Below are 19,412 nucleotides of genomic sequence, written 5' to 3' on the forward strand. Positions count from 1 at the left end.
CATTGCCTGATTCATTCCACACTTGACTGCTACCTGCAAACCCATCTTCAAATTACTAAAAAAAGAAAAATCAAGAGATGGTATGGAATGATGAATGACAAAATCAAGAAGTATCCCCAAGAACCTCCAGTTCCGATGCCACCAGTTGAAGGAAGACCTTTAATCACATATTTGACCGTGTTAGAAAATTCAATAGGGTGTGCTGGGGCAACATGACGAGTCTGGTCGAAAAGAGCATGTCATACACTGCCTTAGCAAAAGGTACCGACTGTGAAACAAGATACTCACAGCTCGAGAAAGCTTGCTGCGCTTTGGCTTGGGCTGCTCGCCGACTAAAACAGTATATGTTGAATCATACCACTTTATTGATTTCTAAGATGGATCTTATCAAATATACATTCGAGAAACCTGCTGTCTCCTGAAAGAGTTATCACTGATAATGGTACTAAACTGAACTCTGCACGCAGTTCAAAATTAAAAACCATAACTCTTCTCCGTACCGGCCAAAGATGAATGGCGCCGTGGAGGCCGCTAATAAGAATATCAAGAGGATTGTACAGAAGATGACAGTAACGTACAAAGACTGGCATGAGATGTTACCGTTTGCTCTCCATGGTTATCGCACTTCAGTACGCACTTCGACAGGGGCAACTCCTTTCTCTTTAGTCTATGGAACGGAAGCCGTTTTACCAGTGGAAGTCCAGATTCCCTCTCTAAGAATCATGAAAGAGGCGGGCTTAGATGAAGATGAATGGATCCAGACTCGACTCGATCAGATAAACTTGATTGACGAGAAAAGACTTGCGGCTGTTTGTCACGGGCAGATATATCAGAAGCGCATGACCCAAGCATTTAACAAAAGAGTCAAGAGACGAGTGTACCAAATCGGCGACTTAGTTATCAAGCGTATCATTCTACCACAAGGTGATCCCAGGGGCAAATGGACTCCCACATACGAAGGGCCATTTGTGGTTAAAAAGGTATTCTCCGGTGGAGCCATGATACTTGCTACAATGGATGGCGAAGACTTCCCACATCCTGTGAACGCGGACATAGTTAAAAAATACTACGCCTAACAGAGACCCGCTAGGTCGACGTACCTAGGCAAAAGTAAGGGCATCCCGGCGAACCAAAAGGGTTCGGGCAAAAATTAGGGATAAATATATAAAGACGTATACCCGGCAAGTCGAAAACCTGAAAGGGCGGCTTGGGCAAGAAGGGGTATCCCGGTGGACTGAAAACCCGAAAAGGCGGTCCAGGCAAAAATTAGGGATTAAAGCGTACGACTATGTCCCGTTTTCTGTCAGCTTCAACCACGTTCCAAGGGACTGAACAAGCCAACCACCTCTATCCGACAGCAAGGGATGAGATGCTTGAAGATATAATGGCAGTAGTGGAATTAAAGTCAATAGGACGTTTCCGGCATAGCTTTCTCTTTGTTTCTTGACAATTTCCTCTTACTAGGATTTCTGTCTCCTTGTACACAGATTGCCTGTTCATAGGCCCTCTTTCAAAATCAATGCAATTTTATTTTTACTTTCCCGTTTTGTTTGCACGAACGTCCATTGATTTAATTTGAATTGATATATGCGTTTGAATATGATCAATGTTTATCAAAAATACATGCATAAAATAACAATGACAATTACTACACGACTTCAAGATCGAAGCGAAGGTCTAACCAGGCTTTCCAATGAATCCGTTGCTAATTCGATTCCTCGGCAACGCCAATTATTCCCCAATAGAGGTTGGCGTCACCAGACAGACTAGTCATCTCTTCCACTCCCAGCCAGGCTCTGTCGAATATTTCTACCATCAGACAAGGATCAAGTATCCCCAGCTGAGAAGGGGTCATCAATGCAAATATCTCCGACCAGAAGACCGAGATTCATTTCCCCAGTAGAGCCCCCTGGAAGAACGTTTCAAACGCATAGGGCCTTCATTACATCATTCCATGCATACAATGTTCATTCCGCATCATATACATTACATCATTTCATAACATATACATGCATACAATGTTCTTATGTATTCCAGACGCATAAGTCCCACATTACATCATTTCACAGCACCCGCATACATACGACATTTGCATCTCATGCATCATGACATGGCATGAAGCTAACTTTATTTTTCAGGTTAATTATCCTCCTGATACAATCAAAACAAAGGTCCATTCAGACAGACATCTCTATCAATTACATTCAGGATTCGACTACATCTTTCAGATATACTTCATGGCAACATTCATTCTGACATCCTCCTAACGATGGCATCTATAAGCCCATCCCCAGTAAATTGTTGCAAATACAACAGATACCAATACTATCAGATACAACCTAACGTATGGTTCACTCTGATTCAGCTCAACATATGACCTTCAACAACTCAGATACGATCTAGCGTACGATCCATTCTGACCTTCTTCAACTCGAATACAGTCTAATGTACGACCAAGTTAGACCAGAGGCTGCTCAAATACAGTCTAATGTACGACCAAGTCAGACCCTCATCCCTTGCTCAGGTGCTACCTTCGGACAGGTACATTCCTGAATGGTAGTCTGGTATACGGCTACTTCCCTTGCTCAGGTGCTACCTTCGGACAGGTACATTCCTGAATGGTAGTCTGGTATACGGCTACTCCCCTTGCTCAGGTGCTACCTTCGGACAGGTACATTCCTGAATGGTAGTCTGGTATACGGCTACTCCCCTTGCTCAGGTGCTACCTTCGGACAGGTACATTCCTGAATGGTAGTCTGGTATACGGCTACTCCCCTTGCTCAGGTGCTACCTTCGGACAGGTACATTCCTGAATGGTAGTCTGGTATACGGCTACCCCCTTTACTCAGATGCTACCTTCGGACAGGTACATTTCTGAATGGTAGTCTGGTATACGACTACTCCCTCTTCAAGCAGATTCAGCCTAACGGACGGCTCATTCTGCAATTCAGAACCGATCTAGCGTACGATCCGTTCTGATCTTTCATCCCCATCAAAGTCATCCGCCTAACGAACAGCTCACTCTGATACCCAGATATGGTCCAGTGTATGATCCATTCTGATCCCTTATCCCCAGCAGCATATAGCATACTCTGACTCCCCAGCGAAGTCAACAGCATGATGGATGATTCACTATACGGTCTAGCGTATGACCCGGTATGACGTCCATGTCTTCAGACATTGTCTAACGTACGACACAATCTGGAAATCTCCTCATCAAACTACCTGGATGGCATCTTTAAGCCCATCTCCACCAAGACTAATTGGCAAGTGCAAATTTTTGGGGCATTCTAGTGTTCAATAATCTTTCACCTCCAGACCACGAACGGTACACACCATTCTAACTCTCTCGGTTCAAGAATATTGAACAGGGGCAGCTGTCATACCCCAAAATTTGCTCATTTATATTTCAAGACATTTTTCAAGGCATTCCGACTCATTTTCATGACACTGATCTTAAGGGAACGAAGGCCCAGCTCGCGAATGACCCAAACTGACCTATTCGCTACACGCTCGCCTAGTGATAACATGAAAGTGGTTTATTTGGAAGCACAAGTAAAAATGGAGGAAAAGAGGTGCAAAAAGGAGAGAAAACGAACCAAATAGCAAAGCCCAGCCCAAAGCGCAAGCCACAAATGTTGTGCTTGTGACGGACGTCACGGAGGGCGTGACGAGCGTCACGCAAAGCAGCCTTGTGACGGACGTCACACATGGTGTGACGAGCGTCACACCACTACCCTACTTTTTGGGCGCAAGTAACGCCTCAGAGACTTGAAGAGACGTTGAGGAGTGTTGGGCCCTATATCCACGCCATGAAATTAGCCACGTTGAAGAGCTCTTGGCAGCAAGTAGTTACTTAATGGTACCAATATAAATAGCCACGAAGAAAACCTAGAAAGGGGGGCTTTTTCCACATTTTTCCTTTGCCGTTTTCACTTTTGCATATTTTCTTTTCCAGCAGCTTAGGCATTGTTTTTCCTACGAGTTCTACACTATTTTCCTTGCAATTTCCTATTTCCTTTTCAGCATTTAGTTAGTTCTATTCACACAATAGTTTCTACAAAGGAAACTATTGTGTACCTTTTTACCGGATCCAACCTTACGTTAGGATCTAGTTTATTTTCTTCGTTTTAATTTGTTGTTTAGTTGACGAATCCAAGGACAAATCCTGCCGGCTTGTGGCGGAGTGTTCAGGACTACTGTTTAACTTATTCCGAGTAACCCTAAAGGAAACCCGGAAGGAAAAGCCTACGGCAGCAAGGTCACTTCCGCTCAATTCGATCCGATCGGCCAATTCGAGGTTGCAATTCAATTGCCAACAGGTTTGCGTTACTATCACCGCTTTATGTTCCTAATGCACATGTGATATCATAATTGAATTCATAAATATATTTGAGGTTTTGCATGTGGACTTAAGTATGCCTGGATACCTTGAATTGTTGTAATGGAGGCCGCTGTTTCGCTCTGTTTTGATCTTTACCCATCCGACTTGTTTTATTATAACCAGGCTTTGTTTACCTGATACTATTACTGCTTTGGTGCAACTCTTGATTGCACCCTGATTTGGTACTCTAATCCGTTTGCTGAATTTTGTAAAGGTTCACCTGTCCCAGGAAAGGATTGCTGTCTAGGTCTTCCACTTTATTTGTGGGATACCCTTGTGGAGATTCGCCCTAAATTACTTGATTAATTTTAATGTGTTAATTTTAATGTATTAATTTTAATGTATTAATTTTAATGTGGAGATTCATCCTAATTACCTAATTAACTTTAAAATATGGCTTTTAAATATGTGATCTTGGACCTCTCTTTTGCCTTACGATAACACGGTATTACGGTCATGCCCCGCGAATGTAGGGATACACTTAGCAAAGACCCTTCGGTTAAATCATCATAAAATAAATCATGGTCCCTCGGATGTTGCCTTCGAAAATACGATTTTGTCCCCCGATGACCCTTCGGTGTAGCCTACGGTTAAATGATGATCGTCCCTTCGAATGCTAAGGTATCCTTACAACTGTTGCCTTCAATGACCAATCGATAACCCTACGATGACCCTTTTACATCCAAAGGGATAAGACTACTTACTTCTCAATAGTAAGGACAGTTTTACCCTCATAAGGATAGGAAATGCCCATAACGACCTTAGGAAGGTATAACTCTCAATTACTGGATCATAACCTAAAACATTTTCCACCCCTCACACTTTGCAAATCCTAGAAAATCACCACTTGGTATACATTCATACTAGAATCATTACCAAGTTACATTTTTCTAAACCGTTTTCAAAATCAAACGAGATAAATACTTTGTATACATTCATACGAGAATCATTACAAAGTTAAACTCTCTTTTCGAAACATTTTTTAAACAATTCACGAACACTTTTCAGACAAAAATATAAGTGATCCAGCAATTAAGAGCCCATGGATAACCATGGATACAAAGGGTGCTAATACCTTCCCTTTGTATAATGTACCTCCCGAACCCAAAATCTATTGAGGTCTTTCCTGTTCTTTTCCACCTTTCCTTATTGGATAAAAGAAAAGTCGGTGGCGACTCTTGCTATCCGCGACATTGCGATAAAAAGCAAAATATCCCAAGTCAGTTCACCGTATGACAGTATTCCACTTTATTTGTGGGATACCCTTGTGGAAATTCATCCTAATTACTTAATCGATTTCAATGTGGAGATTTATCCTAATTATTTAATTGATTATAATATGGACCTAATTACCTAGTTGATTACAACTACCTAATTGATTGTAAAATATTGCCTTTGAATATGTGATCTTGGACCTCTCTTTGTTGCCTTACGATATTACGGTATTACGGTCATGTCCCGCGAATGTGGGGATACACTTAGCAAAGACCCTTCGATTAAATCATCATGTCCCTATAAAATACATCATAGTCCCTCGGATGTTGCCTTCGAATATATGATTTTGTCCCTCGATGACCCTTCGTTGTAGCCTACGGTTAAATGATGATCGTCCCTTCGAATGCTAAGGTATCCTTACAAATGTTGCCTTCAATGACCAATCGCTGACCCTACGATGACCTTTTTACATCCAAAGGGATAAAACTACTTACTTCTCAATAGTAAGGACAGTTTTACCCTCATAAGGATAGGAAATGCCCATAAAGACCTTGGGTAGGTATAACTCTTAATTGCTGGCTCACCCAAAACATTTTTCATACCTCACACTTTGCAAATACTAGAAAATCACCACTTGGTATACATTCGTACTAGAATCATTGCCAAGTTATATTTTTCTAAACCGATTTCAAAATTGAACGAGATAAATACTTTGTATACATTCGTACAAGAATCATTACAAAGTTAAACTCTCTTTTCAAAACATTTTTTAAGCCATTCACAAACACTTTTTCAGACAAACATAAGTGATCCAGCAATTAAGAGCCCATGGATAACCATGGATACAAAGGGTGCTAACACCTTCCCTTTGTATAATGTACCTCCCGAACCCAAAATCTAATTAAGGTCTTTCCTGTTCTTTTCCACCTTTCCTTATTGGATAAAAGAAAAGTCGGTGGCGACTCTTGCTATCCGCGACATTTGCTTTCCAAAGCAAAAACACACACAAAGTCAGTTCACCGTATGACACTTGCAATAACTAAATGATTAGGACTATTCTAAATAATATATTTTCATACATACTCATGCATTCATATATACATCAAAATGCATAAAAATAAAAAGGAGGAAAATTATTTTCTTCCCCTTTTCTAAGAATCATTGAACGAGAAAATCTGACTCTCCGACCATCATATATAACTCGATCTCACCGCAAAAAGGTTATGGAACAGCTTGAGCATAATCAGGCCGTTCTAAGAGAAGAGATAGATTTAGTCGAAGGGAACGTTAAAGAAATGAAGGACAAGATAAATTAGCTTACTCGTGTAATTACTAACATGATGGCCACAAACGATGAGGCTAGTAATAAAAGGAACGATTCCACTTCTGCCCCTCGACCTGGGGACAATAATCCTATCTATCTATCTATCTATCTATCTATCTATCTATCTATCTATCTATCTATCTATCTATCTATCTATCTATCTATCTATCTATCTATCTATCTATCTATCTATCTATCTATCTATCTATCTATCTATCTATCTATCTATCTATCTATCTATCTATCTATCTATCTATCTATCTATCTATCTATCTATCTATCTATCTATCTATCTATCTATCTATCTATCTATCTATCTATCTATCTATCTATCTATCTATCTATCTATCTATCTATCTATCTATCTATCTATCTATCTATCTATCTATCTATCTATCTATCTATCTATCTATCTATCTATCTATCTATCTATCTATCTATCTATCTATCTATCTATCTATCTATCTATCTATCTATCTATCTATCTATCTATCTATCTATCTATCTATCTATCTATCTATCTATCTATCTATCTATCTATCTATCTATCTATCTATCTATCTATCTATCTATCTATCTATCTATCTATCTATCTATCTATCTATCTATCTATCTATCTATCTATCTATCTATCTATCTATCTATCTATCTATCTATCTATCTATCTATCTATCTATCTATCTATCTATCTATCTATCTATCTATCTATCTATCTATCTATCTATCTATCTATCTATCTATCTATCTATCTATCTATCTATCTATCTATCTATCTATCTATCTATCTATCTATCTATCTATCTATCTATCTATCTATCTATCTATCTATCTATCTATCTATCTATCTATCTATCTATCTATCTATCTATCTATCTATCTATCTATCTATCTATCTATCTATCTATCTATCTATCTATCTATCTATCTATCTATCTATCTATCTATCTATCTATCTATCTATCTATCTATCTATCTATCTATCTATCTATCTATCTATCTATCTATCTATCTATCTATCTATCTATCTATCTATCTATCTATCTATCTATCTATCTATCTATCTATCTATCTATCTATCTATCTATCTATCTATCTATCTATCTATCTATCTATCTATCTATCTATCTATCTATCTATCTATCTATCTATCTATCTATCTATCTATCTATCTATCTATCTATCTATCTATCTATCTATCTATCTATCTATCTATCTATCTATCTATCTATCTATCTATCTATCTATCTATCTATCTATCTATCTATCTATCTATCTATCTATCTATCTATCTATCTATCTATCTATCTATCTATCTATCTATCTATCTATCTATCTATCTATCTATCTATCTATCTATCTATCTATCTATCTATCTATCTATCTATCTATCTATCTATCTATCTATCTATCTATCTATCTATCTATCTATCTATCTATCTATCTATCTATCTATCTATCTATCTATCTATCTATCTATCTATCTATCTATCTATCTATCTATCTATCTATCTATCTATCTATCTATCTATCTATCTATCTATCTATCTATCTATCTATCTATCTATCTATCTATCTATCTATCTATCTATCTATCTATCTATCTATCTATCTATCTATCTATCTATCTATCTATCTATCTATCTATCTATCTATCTATCTATCTATCTATCTATCTATCTATCTATCTATCTATCTATCTATCTATCTATCTATCTATCTATCTATCTATCTATCTATCTATCTATCTATCTATCTATCTATCTATCTATCTATCTATCTATCTATCTATCTATCTATCTATCTATCTATCTATCTATCTATCTATCTATCTATCTATCTATCTATCTATCTATCTATCTATCTATCTATCTATCTATCTATCTATCTATCTATCTATCTATCTATCTATCTATCTATCTATCTATCTATCTATCTATCTATCTATCTATCTATCTATCTATCTATCTATCTATCTATCTATCTATCTATCTATCTATCTATCTATCTATCTATCTATCTATCTATCTATCTATCTATCTATCTATCTATCTATCTATCTATCTATCTATCTATCTATCTATCTATCTATCTATCTATCTATCTATCTATCTATCTATCTATCTATCTATCTATCTATCTATCTATCTATCTATCTATCTATCTATCTATCTATCTATCTATCTATCTATCTATCTATCTATCTATCTATCTATCTATCTATCTATCTATCTATCTATCTATCTATCTATCTATCTATCTATCTATCTATCTATCTATCTATCTATCTATCTATCTATCTATCTATCTATCTATCTATCTATCTATCTATCTATCTATCTATCTATCTATCTATCTATCTATCTATCTATCTATCTATCTATCTATCTATCTATCTATCTATCTATCTATCTATCTATCTATCTATCTATCTATCTATCTATCTATCTATCTATCTATCTATCTATCTACCTATCTATCTATCTATCTACCTATCTATCTATCTATCTACCTATCTATCTATCTATCTACCTATCTATCTACCTATCTATCTACCTATCTATCTATCTATCTATCTATCTATCTATCTATCTATCTATCTATCTATCTATCTATCTATCTATCTATCTATTCTTTGTAATTTTCAATGTATTATTGAATGTAACTTCAACATCATTCGTACTTCAAATGCTAGCTTTTCTTTGTAATTTTCAATGTATTATTGAATGTAACTTTTGGAGGACAACTTTGAAAGTCATTGTTTCTTCTTGAGTGTTGGATAAATAAACCTTTAGGCTTCAAAATGATCCCCTAAGTGAAAACGTAACTTTATAAACAGAAGAATGAAATGCAATTATCGCTTGCTTATGCTTGAAATTGGAAGTCACAATACATGTGATGAATAAAGAATGACTCTATTGAATTGACCAAGGCCAAATGTGTGTCAAAATTTAAACAAATACCTCTTCCATAATCAAGTGTACTTGTACATTGGAATGAAAAACAATTTCGAACAAATGGCTTAGCATTATGAAAAAAAACTTTAAAGTGTTGAGACCAAAAAATAAGACTTCATACTAAAAAACCTCACATGAATCTATTATGGAAATGTGGGATGATGGAATAGGATGAAATGGGTGAAACAAATGGATGAGTCCACACATATTTTGATATTTGGATGCATGTCTTGACCATGTCGATGTTCAGATGACAAAACTAAATGTTGACTTTTCTTTGCTTTCTACTTAATTGGACAAATGCATGTTTTTATGAGGGTTCATGACCAAATGAAGTGGTCATGTGGCAATGATGCAAATGAAATTTTTATTGAAACATATGAGTGCAATGATCAAGACCATAGGGTTAGACCAATGACTGAATGTATGAAGATTAAAAAAGGCATGACCGAATGAAATGATTATATAAATGCAGATGAATGTAATGTAATCTGTAAGACAAAATTGGGGTATGAAACTGGTCGGCTGAAAACCTGAAAGGGCGGTCTAGGAAAAAGTTAGGGATTTTTTCCAAAGGCAAGAGATCGTGGTTCGTGAATCTACGTTACAATGAAAACTCTAAATGAGAAGAATCGATCCAGCAACTCTCCTTAGAAACAAATGATGTGATCCTCAAAGACATAAGGAGTATATCAATGTTGTAATTCAATAGAAACTTGACAATTCCTATTTCCATTTTACTTCTTTCTAGCACATCAATTATTTGTTTAAGGAATTGCATCTGTATGTATTATTACCCATTTATGGGTCAATTCATTTAAAAAAAATACGATGCTTTCATCAATGCTTTCTTCATCATTTTTATCTTATTAGCTTGTTTTCAAAAATGTCGATTATTTTTTATAAACATTGCATTAAAAGTTTGGCCAATAATAAAAGCATTTGAAAAGAATAGTAAATTGTTTTGATTTTGAAATGCCTGAAGGGAAATCAACAATACCTAGTGATGCACTCGATGCACAAAAACATATAATCATTTGCAGATCGCCATGGCCTATCAGGCACGAAAGTTAAAGTTCTCTTGGAAAAAATATGTAGTTTGGCAACAACTGATCAAAGTTGGGGAACCAAGAGCATCCACATCTGCCTTCTGATCATCGCATCGCCCAAATTCAAAGTTTCGAGAAGTCAAGACATTTCCACCTACCAAAACCCAAATCTTTCATTGCCTAAAACATAAACTTCCGATCTTTCATTGGCAGTCATAAAATTAAATTAAATCATTCATTGGTAATCAAAGAAACTAAGATCCAATCTTTCATTGGTAATCCAAAATCAAAGTCTAGTCTTTCATTGACAACCATTAAATTAAAATTCAATCATCATCGGTATTTTGAAGACCAACCTTCCATGCGCATATTAAGAACCAATAGACATTGGTATACCAAAACTTCAATTTCACTTGACCTTTATGAAGAAATAATTTCAAGCCTCACAAAATCCAATCATTCATTTGCATTCCTACATGCATCAATCGTGACATTTCATGCATTACGGCATAGAAAAATCAAGCAAGCATACATGTCATAAGTTAGGATCTGGGACCAATCATGAGAGTCCAGGTTAATCCTCATCCAATTCAGTGTTATTTCTTTTGGTGAGTTCCTACCCGACACATTTTTTTTCATTGGGCATTCCCCAGCGAGCCTTTTCCTCCAACCTTTTGTTGATGAGGATATTATTCCCCAGTGAGCCTTTTCCTCCAATATTTTTTTAATGAGTATTTTATTCCCCAACAAACCTTTTTCTACAACCTTTAATTGCTAAGGATTTTATTCCCCAATGAATCTTTTCCTTCAATCTTTTGTTGATGAGGGTGATATTCCTGAATGAATATTTTCCTTCAACCTTTTATTGATGAGGATGGGATTTCCAACGATTCTTACCCATTAAACTTTTATTGATTACCGTACTCCCTATCAAGTTTGTTCTATCAAAGTTTTGTTGATGATTTTATTCCCCAACAATTCTTTCCCAACATCCTTTCATCGATGGAGATCTGTGCAAATTAGATCTTACCATCATCCTTCAGTTGATGGCGATATTTGAAATGTTGATCTTATCATCATCCTTTTATTGATGGAGATCTTTGTAAGTTGTGATCTTACCATCGTCCTTTTGTTGATGGAGGTCTTTTCAAGTGTTGGTCCTACCATAATCCTTTCGTTGATGGAAATCTTTGCAAGTTACGATCTTACCATAATCCTTTCGTTGATGGCGATCTTTGCAAGTTTTGATCTTAACATCATCCTTTTGTTGAGAAAATATTTACAAGTGTGATCTTACCATCATCCTTTCGTTGATGGAAATATTTTAAAGTTATGATCTTACCACCGTCCTTTCGTCGATGTCGATCTTTGCAATTTTATCTTACCATTGTCCTTTCGTCGATGGAGATCTTTCCAAGTTTTGATCTTACCATCGTCCTTTCTTCGAGGTAAATTTGTGCAATTATGATCTTACCATTGTCATTTCGTCGATGGAGATATATGAAGTTTGATCTTACCATAGTCCTTTCGTTGATGGCGATCTCCGCAAGTTATGATTTTACCATCATCTTTTTGTTGATGGCAATCTTTGCAAGTTACGATCTTACCATCGTCCTTTTTTCGATGGTGATATTTGCAAGTTTATATTACCATTATCCTTTCATCGATGGAGATGTTTACAGTTGTGATCTTACTATCATTCTTTCGTTGATGGCGATATTCACAGTTTGATCTTACCATCATCCTTTCATTGATAGCAATCTTTGCAAGTTATGATCTTACCATCGTCCTTTCATCGATGGAAATATTTGCAGTAGTGATCTTACCATCATCTTTTTGTTGATGGCTATCTTTGCAGTTATGATCTTATCATCATCCTTTCGTCAATGGAAATTTTTGCAAGAGTATTTTACCATTGTCCTTTCGTCAATGGTGATCTTTGCAGTCGTGATGTTACCATTATCCTTTCGTTGATGATAATATTTGTAAGTTTGATCTTGCCATCGTTCTTTCATCTATGGTGGTATGCACAAGTTATGATCTTACCATTGTCCTTTCGCCGATGGCGATCTTTGCAGTTTTGATCTTACCGTCATCCTTTCATTGATGGAGATCTTCACAATTGGATTAGTATCAACTCGTGAGTTGATGTTGATTCGATATCTTATCCTGATAACCTTGTTTTCCTAATCTCAGTACATCTTATATTTTAAGACAAAATTTGGATATTTTTGTATTTAACTGACTTCCACCATATGGAAACAATGACTATTCATACTCCCGGGTTCAAGGCAATTGAATAGGGGCAGTTGTCATGCCCCAATTTTATCACATCATTTATCTATTCTTTTAACTTATTTTGCATTACATCTTGAGCATTTGTAGGCCTAGATCATGTTTGGAACTGAGGGACAATCTAATCAAAGTTTCTATTTGTAGGATAATCAGAGTAGTGGAAGACAAGTTATTCCTTCGATCATGAAGGAGGTAGTTATGGTTCTTAACTCCCTCCCTGAGTTTTTTTTATAGTGGGACGTGTCATATCACTTATCTTTTGAGTGAGTGGATAATAGGGAGTTAGTTTAGCTGGTTGAAGTCCAACTAAGCGGCCTATTATAAATGTTTAGTCGGCCTAATGGATCATTTCAAAGGAGGCCTCCGGTTTCCCATGGTCACTCGGTCTCTGCCTGCACTTCTAGCCTCACTTCTTATTTCATTGACTTATCATTCTCAAGACTCAATAAAATTATATCAATATAAATTTATATTATAAACCATATAAATAATATATAAGGATGCTAATTCCTAAACATTTAAAAAATTTAAATGATATATATGTTGTCAATTTTCTTTGTTTGAATTTTATAGTTTATCAATATAAATTTATTCAAATTTTATATAATAAAAAACAAATTAAGTAGATAAAAAATTTCCCATAAAATAAAAATACACAAATTTTATAAGAATGAAAAAAAAGTAGCATATATTTTGGATGCATTAAAACCATTTATAAACTTCACTTTAATTGTAACTATGGTAAATATCAAACATTTTAAATATTCTAATAGTAATATTTATATATATATATATATATATATATATATATATATATATATATATATATATATATATATATATATATATATATATATATATATATATATATATATATATATATATATATATTAAAAGGATATTGGTAGGTATACATTATATATAACACTAAAAAAAGAATACAAGAATAATCAAAAGAAAGTAGTAGGTACAAAGTATACATTTTACCTACCTTTTTTCTTATATTATTTTTATAATCCTTTTTAATATTTTATATATATATATATATATATATATATATATATATATATATATATATATATATATATATATATATATATATATATATATATATATATATATATATATATATATATATATTGTATCTATCCTTTCTTTTATTTATAATTTTTTCTTCGCCATATCATATCATTTATTTTTTCTTATTTATTTCTACTTAAAAAAATACATATTTATGTTTATTTTCCTTTTTTTTAATATAATGGTCATAGTCTATATGTAATTAGAAAAATAAATGGAAATCTCAAAAAAGAAATTTAGCAAATCTCAATGAAAGTGGTAGGTAAAAAGTATATATAACACTAAAAAAAAATTAATAAAATAAAAGTAGTAGGTACAAAGTATACACGTTTTACCTACCACTTTCCTTATATTTATTTGTGTATTCTTTTTTAATATTATATATATACTTTGTATCTACCCTTTCTTTTACTTTTTAATTTCTCTTCATCATATCATATCATCTATTCCTTTTTATTTTGTTTATTGCTTCTTTAGAAAACACATATTTACATTTCTTCTCCTTCTTTTTTTAATATAATGATCATAGTTTATATATCTAATTAGAAGAAACAATGGAAGTCTCAAAAAAGAAGGTTAGAAATTATTTACCTAGTGATGTTTCTTTTGATATTTTATCTAAATTGTCTGTGAAAGCTTTGAAGCGGTTTACTTGTGTATGCAAGATTTGGGCTAATTTATTTGAAAATCCCCAATTTATCAACATGTATCGCATAAACTTATTCTCATCTAAATACAATGATTGTCATAATTCCCACCTGCTCCTAAAGCAGACTCCTAATTATGGGGAATTTGATGACAATGATAATATATTTTTATTTTCTGGTGAAACATTTGATAATAAAGTCAAGTTAAATTGGCCGCGTCCATTTGAAGTGTATCGAGAATGTATTTTTATTATTGGTTCTATAGTTAATGGCATACTATGTCTATGTCAAGGCAATGGACTGGGAGACCCTAGCTCGTTTAACACAAAAGTAGTATTGTGGAACCCGTCCACAGAGGAATTTAAGCTCATTCCTTGTGGTTCTTTTAAAAGTACATTTCTTAAAGCATTTCCAACCAATACTGTGTTTGAAGATCTACGGGATATTACTATCTGTGTTAACATTCATGGTTTTGGTTATGACCCTATCACAGATGACTACAAGTTGATTCGATTTTTTTATTCTATTGACAATATTAAGTTTGGGCATGATCCAAATAATTGTATAAATGATGAGACCTTATGGCAGATATATAGTCTAAAAAGTAACTGTTGGAGGGATCTTCAAGTCAAAATGCCAACTAATTTTTTGAATGAATATTGGCAAAACACAGGTGATTCAATGTACTTTAATGGGATGTGTCATTGGTGGGGCTATGAAGATTATCACAAAGAAGAGGTGTTAGTATCATTTAACTTTAGTGATGAAGTCTTTATTACAACACACACCAACCCTAATTATTGTGGATTTGTTAAACACGTGATGGTGTTAAAAGATTGCATTTCTATGATCGAATATAATAACTTTTTTAATCTTTATATATCAGTTTTGGGTGAGATTGGTGTGTCAGAATCATGGACGAGACTTTTTAGAATTGGACCCCTACAAGATTTTATAAAACCTATTGGAGTTGGAAAGAATGGTGATATATTCTTCAATAGAGGTGGAAATATTGAAAGGTTTAATTTAAATACATGTATGATTGAAGATATTGGTTTTAAAGGAAAGATTCAAAGTTGTCAAATGGTTATTTATGACAATAGTATTCTTCCTATCGGTTGAATACAAAGTTAATCGTTTCTCTTAGCTTAAAGCTTATTCTAAGAGATTTAAGAGTATGTTTATTAATGAATTGTAAACTTTCCATGTCTTGTGTAGAAAAGGTATTTCAATATATTTCAAAGTTGTGATTATAATACTATAATTAATTAGTTAAATAAAGATAAATATTAACCTAAAGAGCTTACTTAACGACCTTTATACTAATAAAATCGATTAATTTCAATGTGTTTTGTTATGTCATGTTGAACATGATTATGGGCACACCGTTTAGCCAATTTATTGTCACATAACAAATTATCATGGTAAAAGCAATTATTTATCATTCTTCATCCTAAGTGATTTATTTAGCATGATACCATCCTTGTTACATTTTATTGATGAATAAAACATCGAACAAAGGCACATTTAAATATAACCTAACACGTCATAATATTATGTAATGCGATATTTCACACACAAGTAATTAAACTAACCACTATTTCATAATTCTATAAGACAAATAATCTAGTAGATCATTTTATATAAACAAAACATAATGAATTCAACAACACCAATGATAAATATTTTTTAGTTTAGAATTATGAACTTGCGACAAGTCGATGATCATGATTTTCACACTCAGTTATCAATTTAAGGATTTTATAAATGATTACGATAACAATGGAATTAATTCTAAAAAATTAGGATCAAAATCAACATGATTAACCTAATTTCCTAATCAAACTAAATCACGTTAATTCCTAACTAAACCTAATTAATCAAATAATGCTATGTTAATTCCTAATTAATAATAAAAACAAGAAATCCCTATTTCATACCAAGATCTAAAATTATGTAAATTCTAACAATATTTAAAAAAATAGAAAATGAAGTTAATCAACAAAAATTAACTAAGATTAATGAATAAATTAAGATAAGTTAAAGTAATTAATGATGAACATGAGCATTGGGCCAAGGGTAAAACATTGAGGAGGGAGTATAAGACAATGGCCTTGCTTGGGCTATGAAATTATTGGGACACAAAAGCCCACTCCTCAAAACATTTTGAAATTGGGTTCCAAGAAGACCCAAGAATGGGTCCGAATTCAAGCAATTCAAGAAACCAAAACCGGTTTCTATGCACACCCAAATCCTCTTCACATTCCCAACATTGTGTCGTCGCTGAAATAATTCCACCATTTGAAAAAGAACGATCTCGATTGCATATCCAGTTTCCAACTTTCAGGTGAAGAACGAAGGCAAGAAAAAAACCTTAAATCCTTCATCGAAATCGAAATCAATGAAGGTTTTCTCTTGTGCGTGGATGAGAGAGGACGGGGTAGGAGCTTACTATACGATTCCAATGCATGCAGGTGGATGTTCTTTGATTCGTCTGTGTCGTTTCTGAGTTGAGGTAAGGGCGATAAAGATGGTTGAATCGAGATGAGGAGTGAAGACGGTATTTAATCCATGCCTTCGTCGAGAACGCGAATAGGTCAGAATGGATTCTTTCCCTTTCTCTTCTTCTTCTTCTTCTTCTTCTTCTTCTTCTTCTTTGTTTTCTCTTCTTCTTCAATTATGTGTCTTATGTTATGCGTTTTTCTGTTAGCTTCTTCTTTTCTTCTCTGCTCGCGATTCTCTTTTTGTTTCTCTGTAAGCTTCTTTTGTTTCTGTTATCTCACCGTTGTGAATCGTTTTACCATTTTCTTTGTGAACTTATCTTGTTGTGTCAGAGTTGGGTGAAAGAGTGAGGTAATGCGCAGGGGTGAGGTTAAGTTTTGAAGAAGTGGATTCTGAGTTGAGTTATGGAAGTGTTGCAGAGTTGGTTCAGGGTTTGTTATGGAAGTTCAAATTCTGTTATGGAGTTGTTATGAAGGTTGAAATTCAATTAGAAAGAGTGGTGGAATTCCGTTATGTTATGGTCAGTTCTTAAGTTATATTTGCAGGGTTGTTTCGATTGAAGAGATTTTGTGATGGAGTTAGTTGTAGGAGAAAAATGGAGGGTTTTAGGGAGTTCTGTTAAGAGAGTGATCAGTTGGTGAGGGAATTTCTATTTTGGTTCTATGAGGTGTTTTGGTTGAGAAGTTGTTTTGAATCGGTTGGAGAGGTTCTGATTCTGTTATATTATGTTTATAGGTTGTTAGTAGGGTTTTAAGAAGTCTTGAATGCTTCTGTTTTCAGATTTTTATGGTATGTATTGGTATGTTATGTTGTAGGCCTGACTTAGCTCGATTTATGCTTTGGCTTATTTTTCAAGAGGGTGATTAAAGGTTATCAGAAGTTGGGTCGGTGATTAAAGTCAAGAGCGAAGAATGAAGACGATTCAATCGTGAAAATGTGAGATAGCCTTTTCTATTTCTGAGTTGAAGTGCCTATGTTATCCCATTTTTTCTCTATGCCTCTGCTTTGAAGCTCTTTTATGAATTTTGTTGTGAAATTTTGTTCCAGGTTGTTTTGGAGGGTTGTTAGGAGTGTCAAAGTTAACGAAAAAAAAGTTAGTCATGTATCAACTGATGAAGGGTAAAGAAGTTTGTTCGGAGGTTGTTGAAGTTTGGTCAAAAGTGGTTAGAAGCTTAGAATTTGGCTATGGTTCTGAATTTGTGTTTCATTTGTGCGTGTTAATGGTTTTATGTGGAAAAGGCAAGGCTTTTTGGTCAATAGCTCGAAATGCAAGAACTTAGAGTTGCAATTGAACATTGAATGTTTGCTTGGAATGGCTAGGAATTTGTTGTACATTTTGTAGTTTGGAATGTAATATGTATTGAAATGAATGACTTGTGTGGTGATTTGTAAATGAAATTGAATGTGTGAAATATTGGATTAATGATTTATGGTGGAAATGTTTTGAAATTCGAATGTTTGTAATTTTGTTTATGTATGGCATAGTTTATAAATGGAAAAAAAATGTGAATCAATGTCATGGTTATGTTGAACTTTGAAATTGGGTTATGTACGGAAATGGTTTATGTAATTGTATTGGTTTACCATGGTTTAAAAGGCTTAAAAACGAACATGGTTAAAAAGAAACATGTGATTATGATTTCAAAATGAATCATGGTGAATGAAGGATGGATTATGGGAGGACGGAAAAAGGGATTAAGGTTAGGATGGTTAGAATTGGTAAGTTGACTTTGGTCAATTGGTTGACCGAAAAGTCAATAGTTGACCAAAAGTCAACATACGTAGAAAAGTGTATTTTTTTTTGGATGAAATGATATGTAATGCCTTGTAGTGTATGAAATGGACTTGAATGAATAATGACTTGATAACATGAATCAATCAACGTACATTGACTGTGAATGAATCAAAACCATATGACCAAAATGGATAATGATTAGGGCCTAACCAAAGATTCATGGACCA

General features: G+C 34.2%; 1 protein-coding gene and 1 long non-coding RNA gene across 3 annotated transcripts; both read left to right on the top strand.

The window, feature by feature from the left end:
- Positions 1 to 14,692: 14,692 nt before the first annotated feature.
- LOC127107740 (putative F-box protein At3g16210) lies at positions 14,693 to 16,204 on the top strand. Of its 2 annotated transcripts, XM_051045064.1 has the most exons (2): positions 14,693 to 15,686; positions 15,835 to 15,971. In XM_051045064.1, the coding sequence occupies exons 1-2, from the start codon at positions 14,856 to 14,858 to the stop codon at positions 15,904 to 15,906; spliced, it is 903 nt and encodes a 300-aa protein (XP_050901021.1). In that variant the 5' UTR covers positions 14,693 to 14,855; the 3' UTR covers positions 15,907 to 15,971. The 2 variants fall into 2 exon arrangements, with proteins under 2 accessions (XP_050901021.1, XP_050901019.1); XM_051045062.1 differs by having other exon boundaries at positions 14,694 to 16,204.
- An 897-nt stretch (positions 16,205 to 17,101) lies between these two features.
- Positions 17,102 to 18,895, top strand: LOC127107741 (uncharacterized). The gene is made up of 3 exons (XR_007795813.1): positions 17,102 to 17,544; positions 18,266 to 18,386; positions 18,498 to 18,895. It is a non-coding gene; the product is annotated as an uncharacterized LOC127107741 (long non-coding RNA).
- The last annotated feature ends 517 nt before the right edge of the window (positions 18,896 to 19,412 follow it).

This window comes from Lathyrus oleraceus, chromosome 7 (assembly GCF_024323335.1).
Source record: "Lathyrus oleraceus cultivar Zhongwan6 chromosome 7, CAAS_Psat_ZW6_1.0, whole genome shotgun sequence".
NCBI classification, from domain to species: domain Eukaryota; kingdom Viridiplantae; phylum Streptophyta; class Magnoliopsida; order Fabales; family Fabaceae; genus Lathyrus; species Lathyrus oleraceus.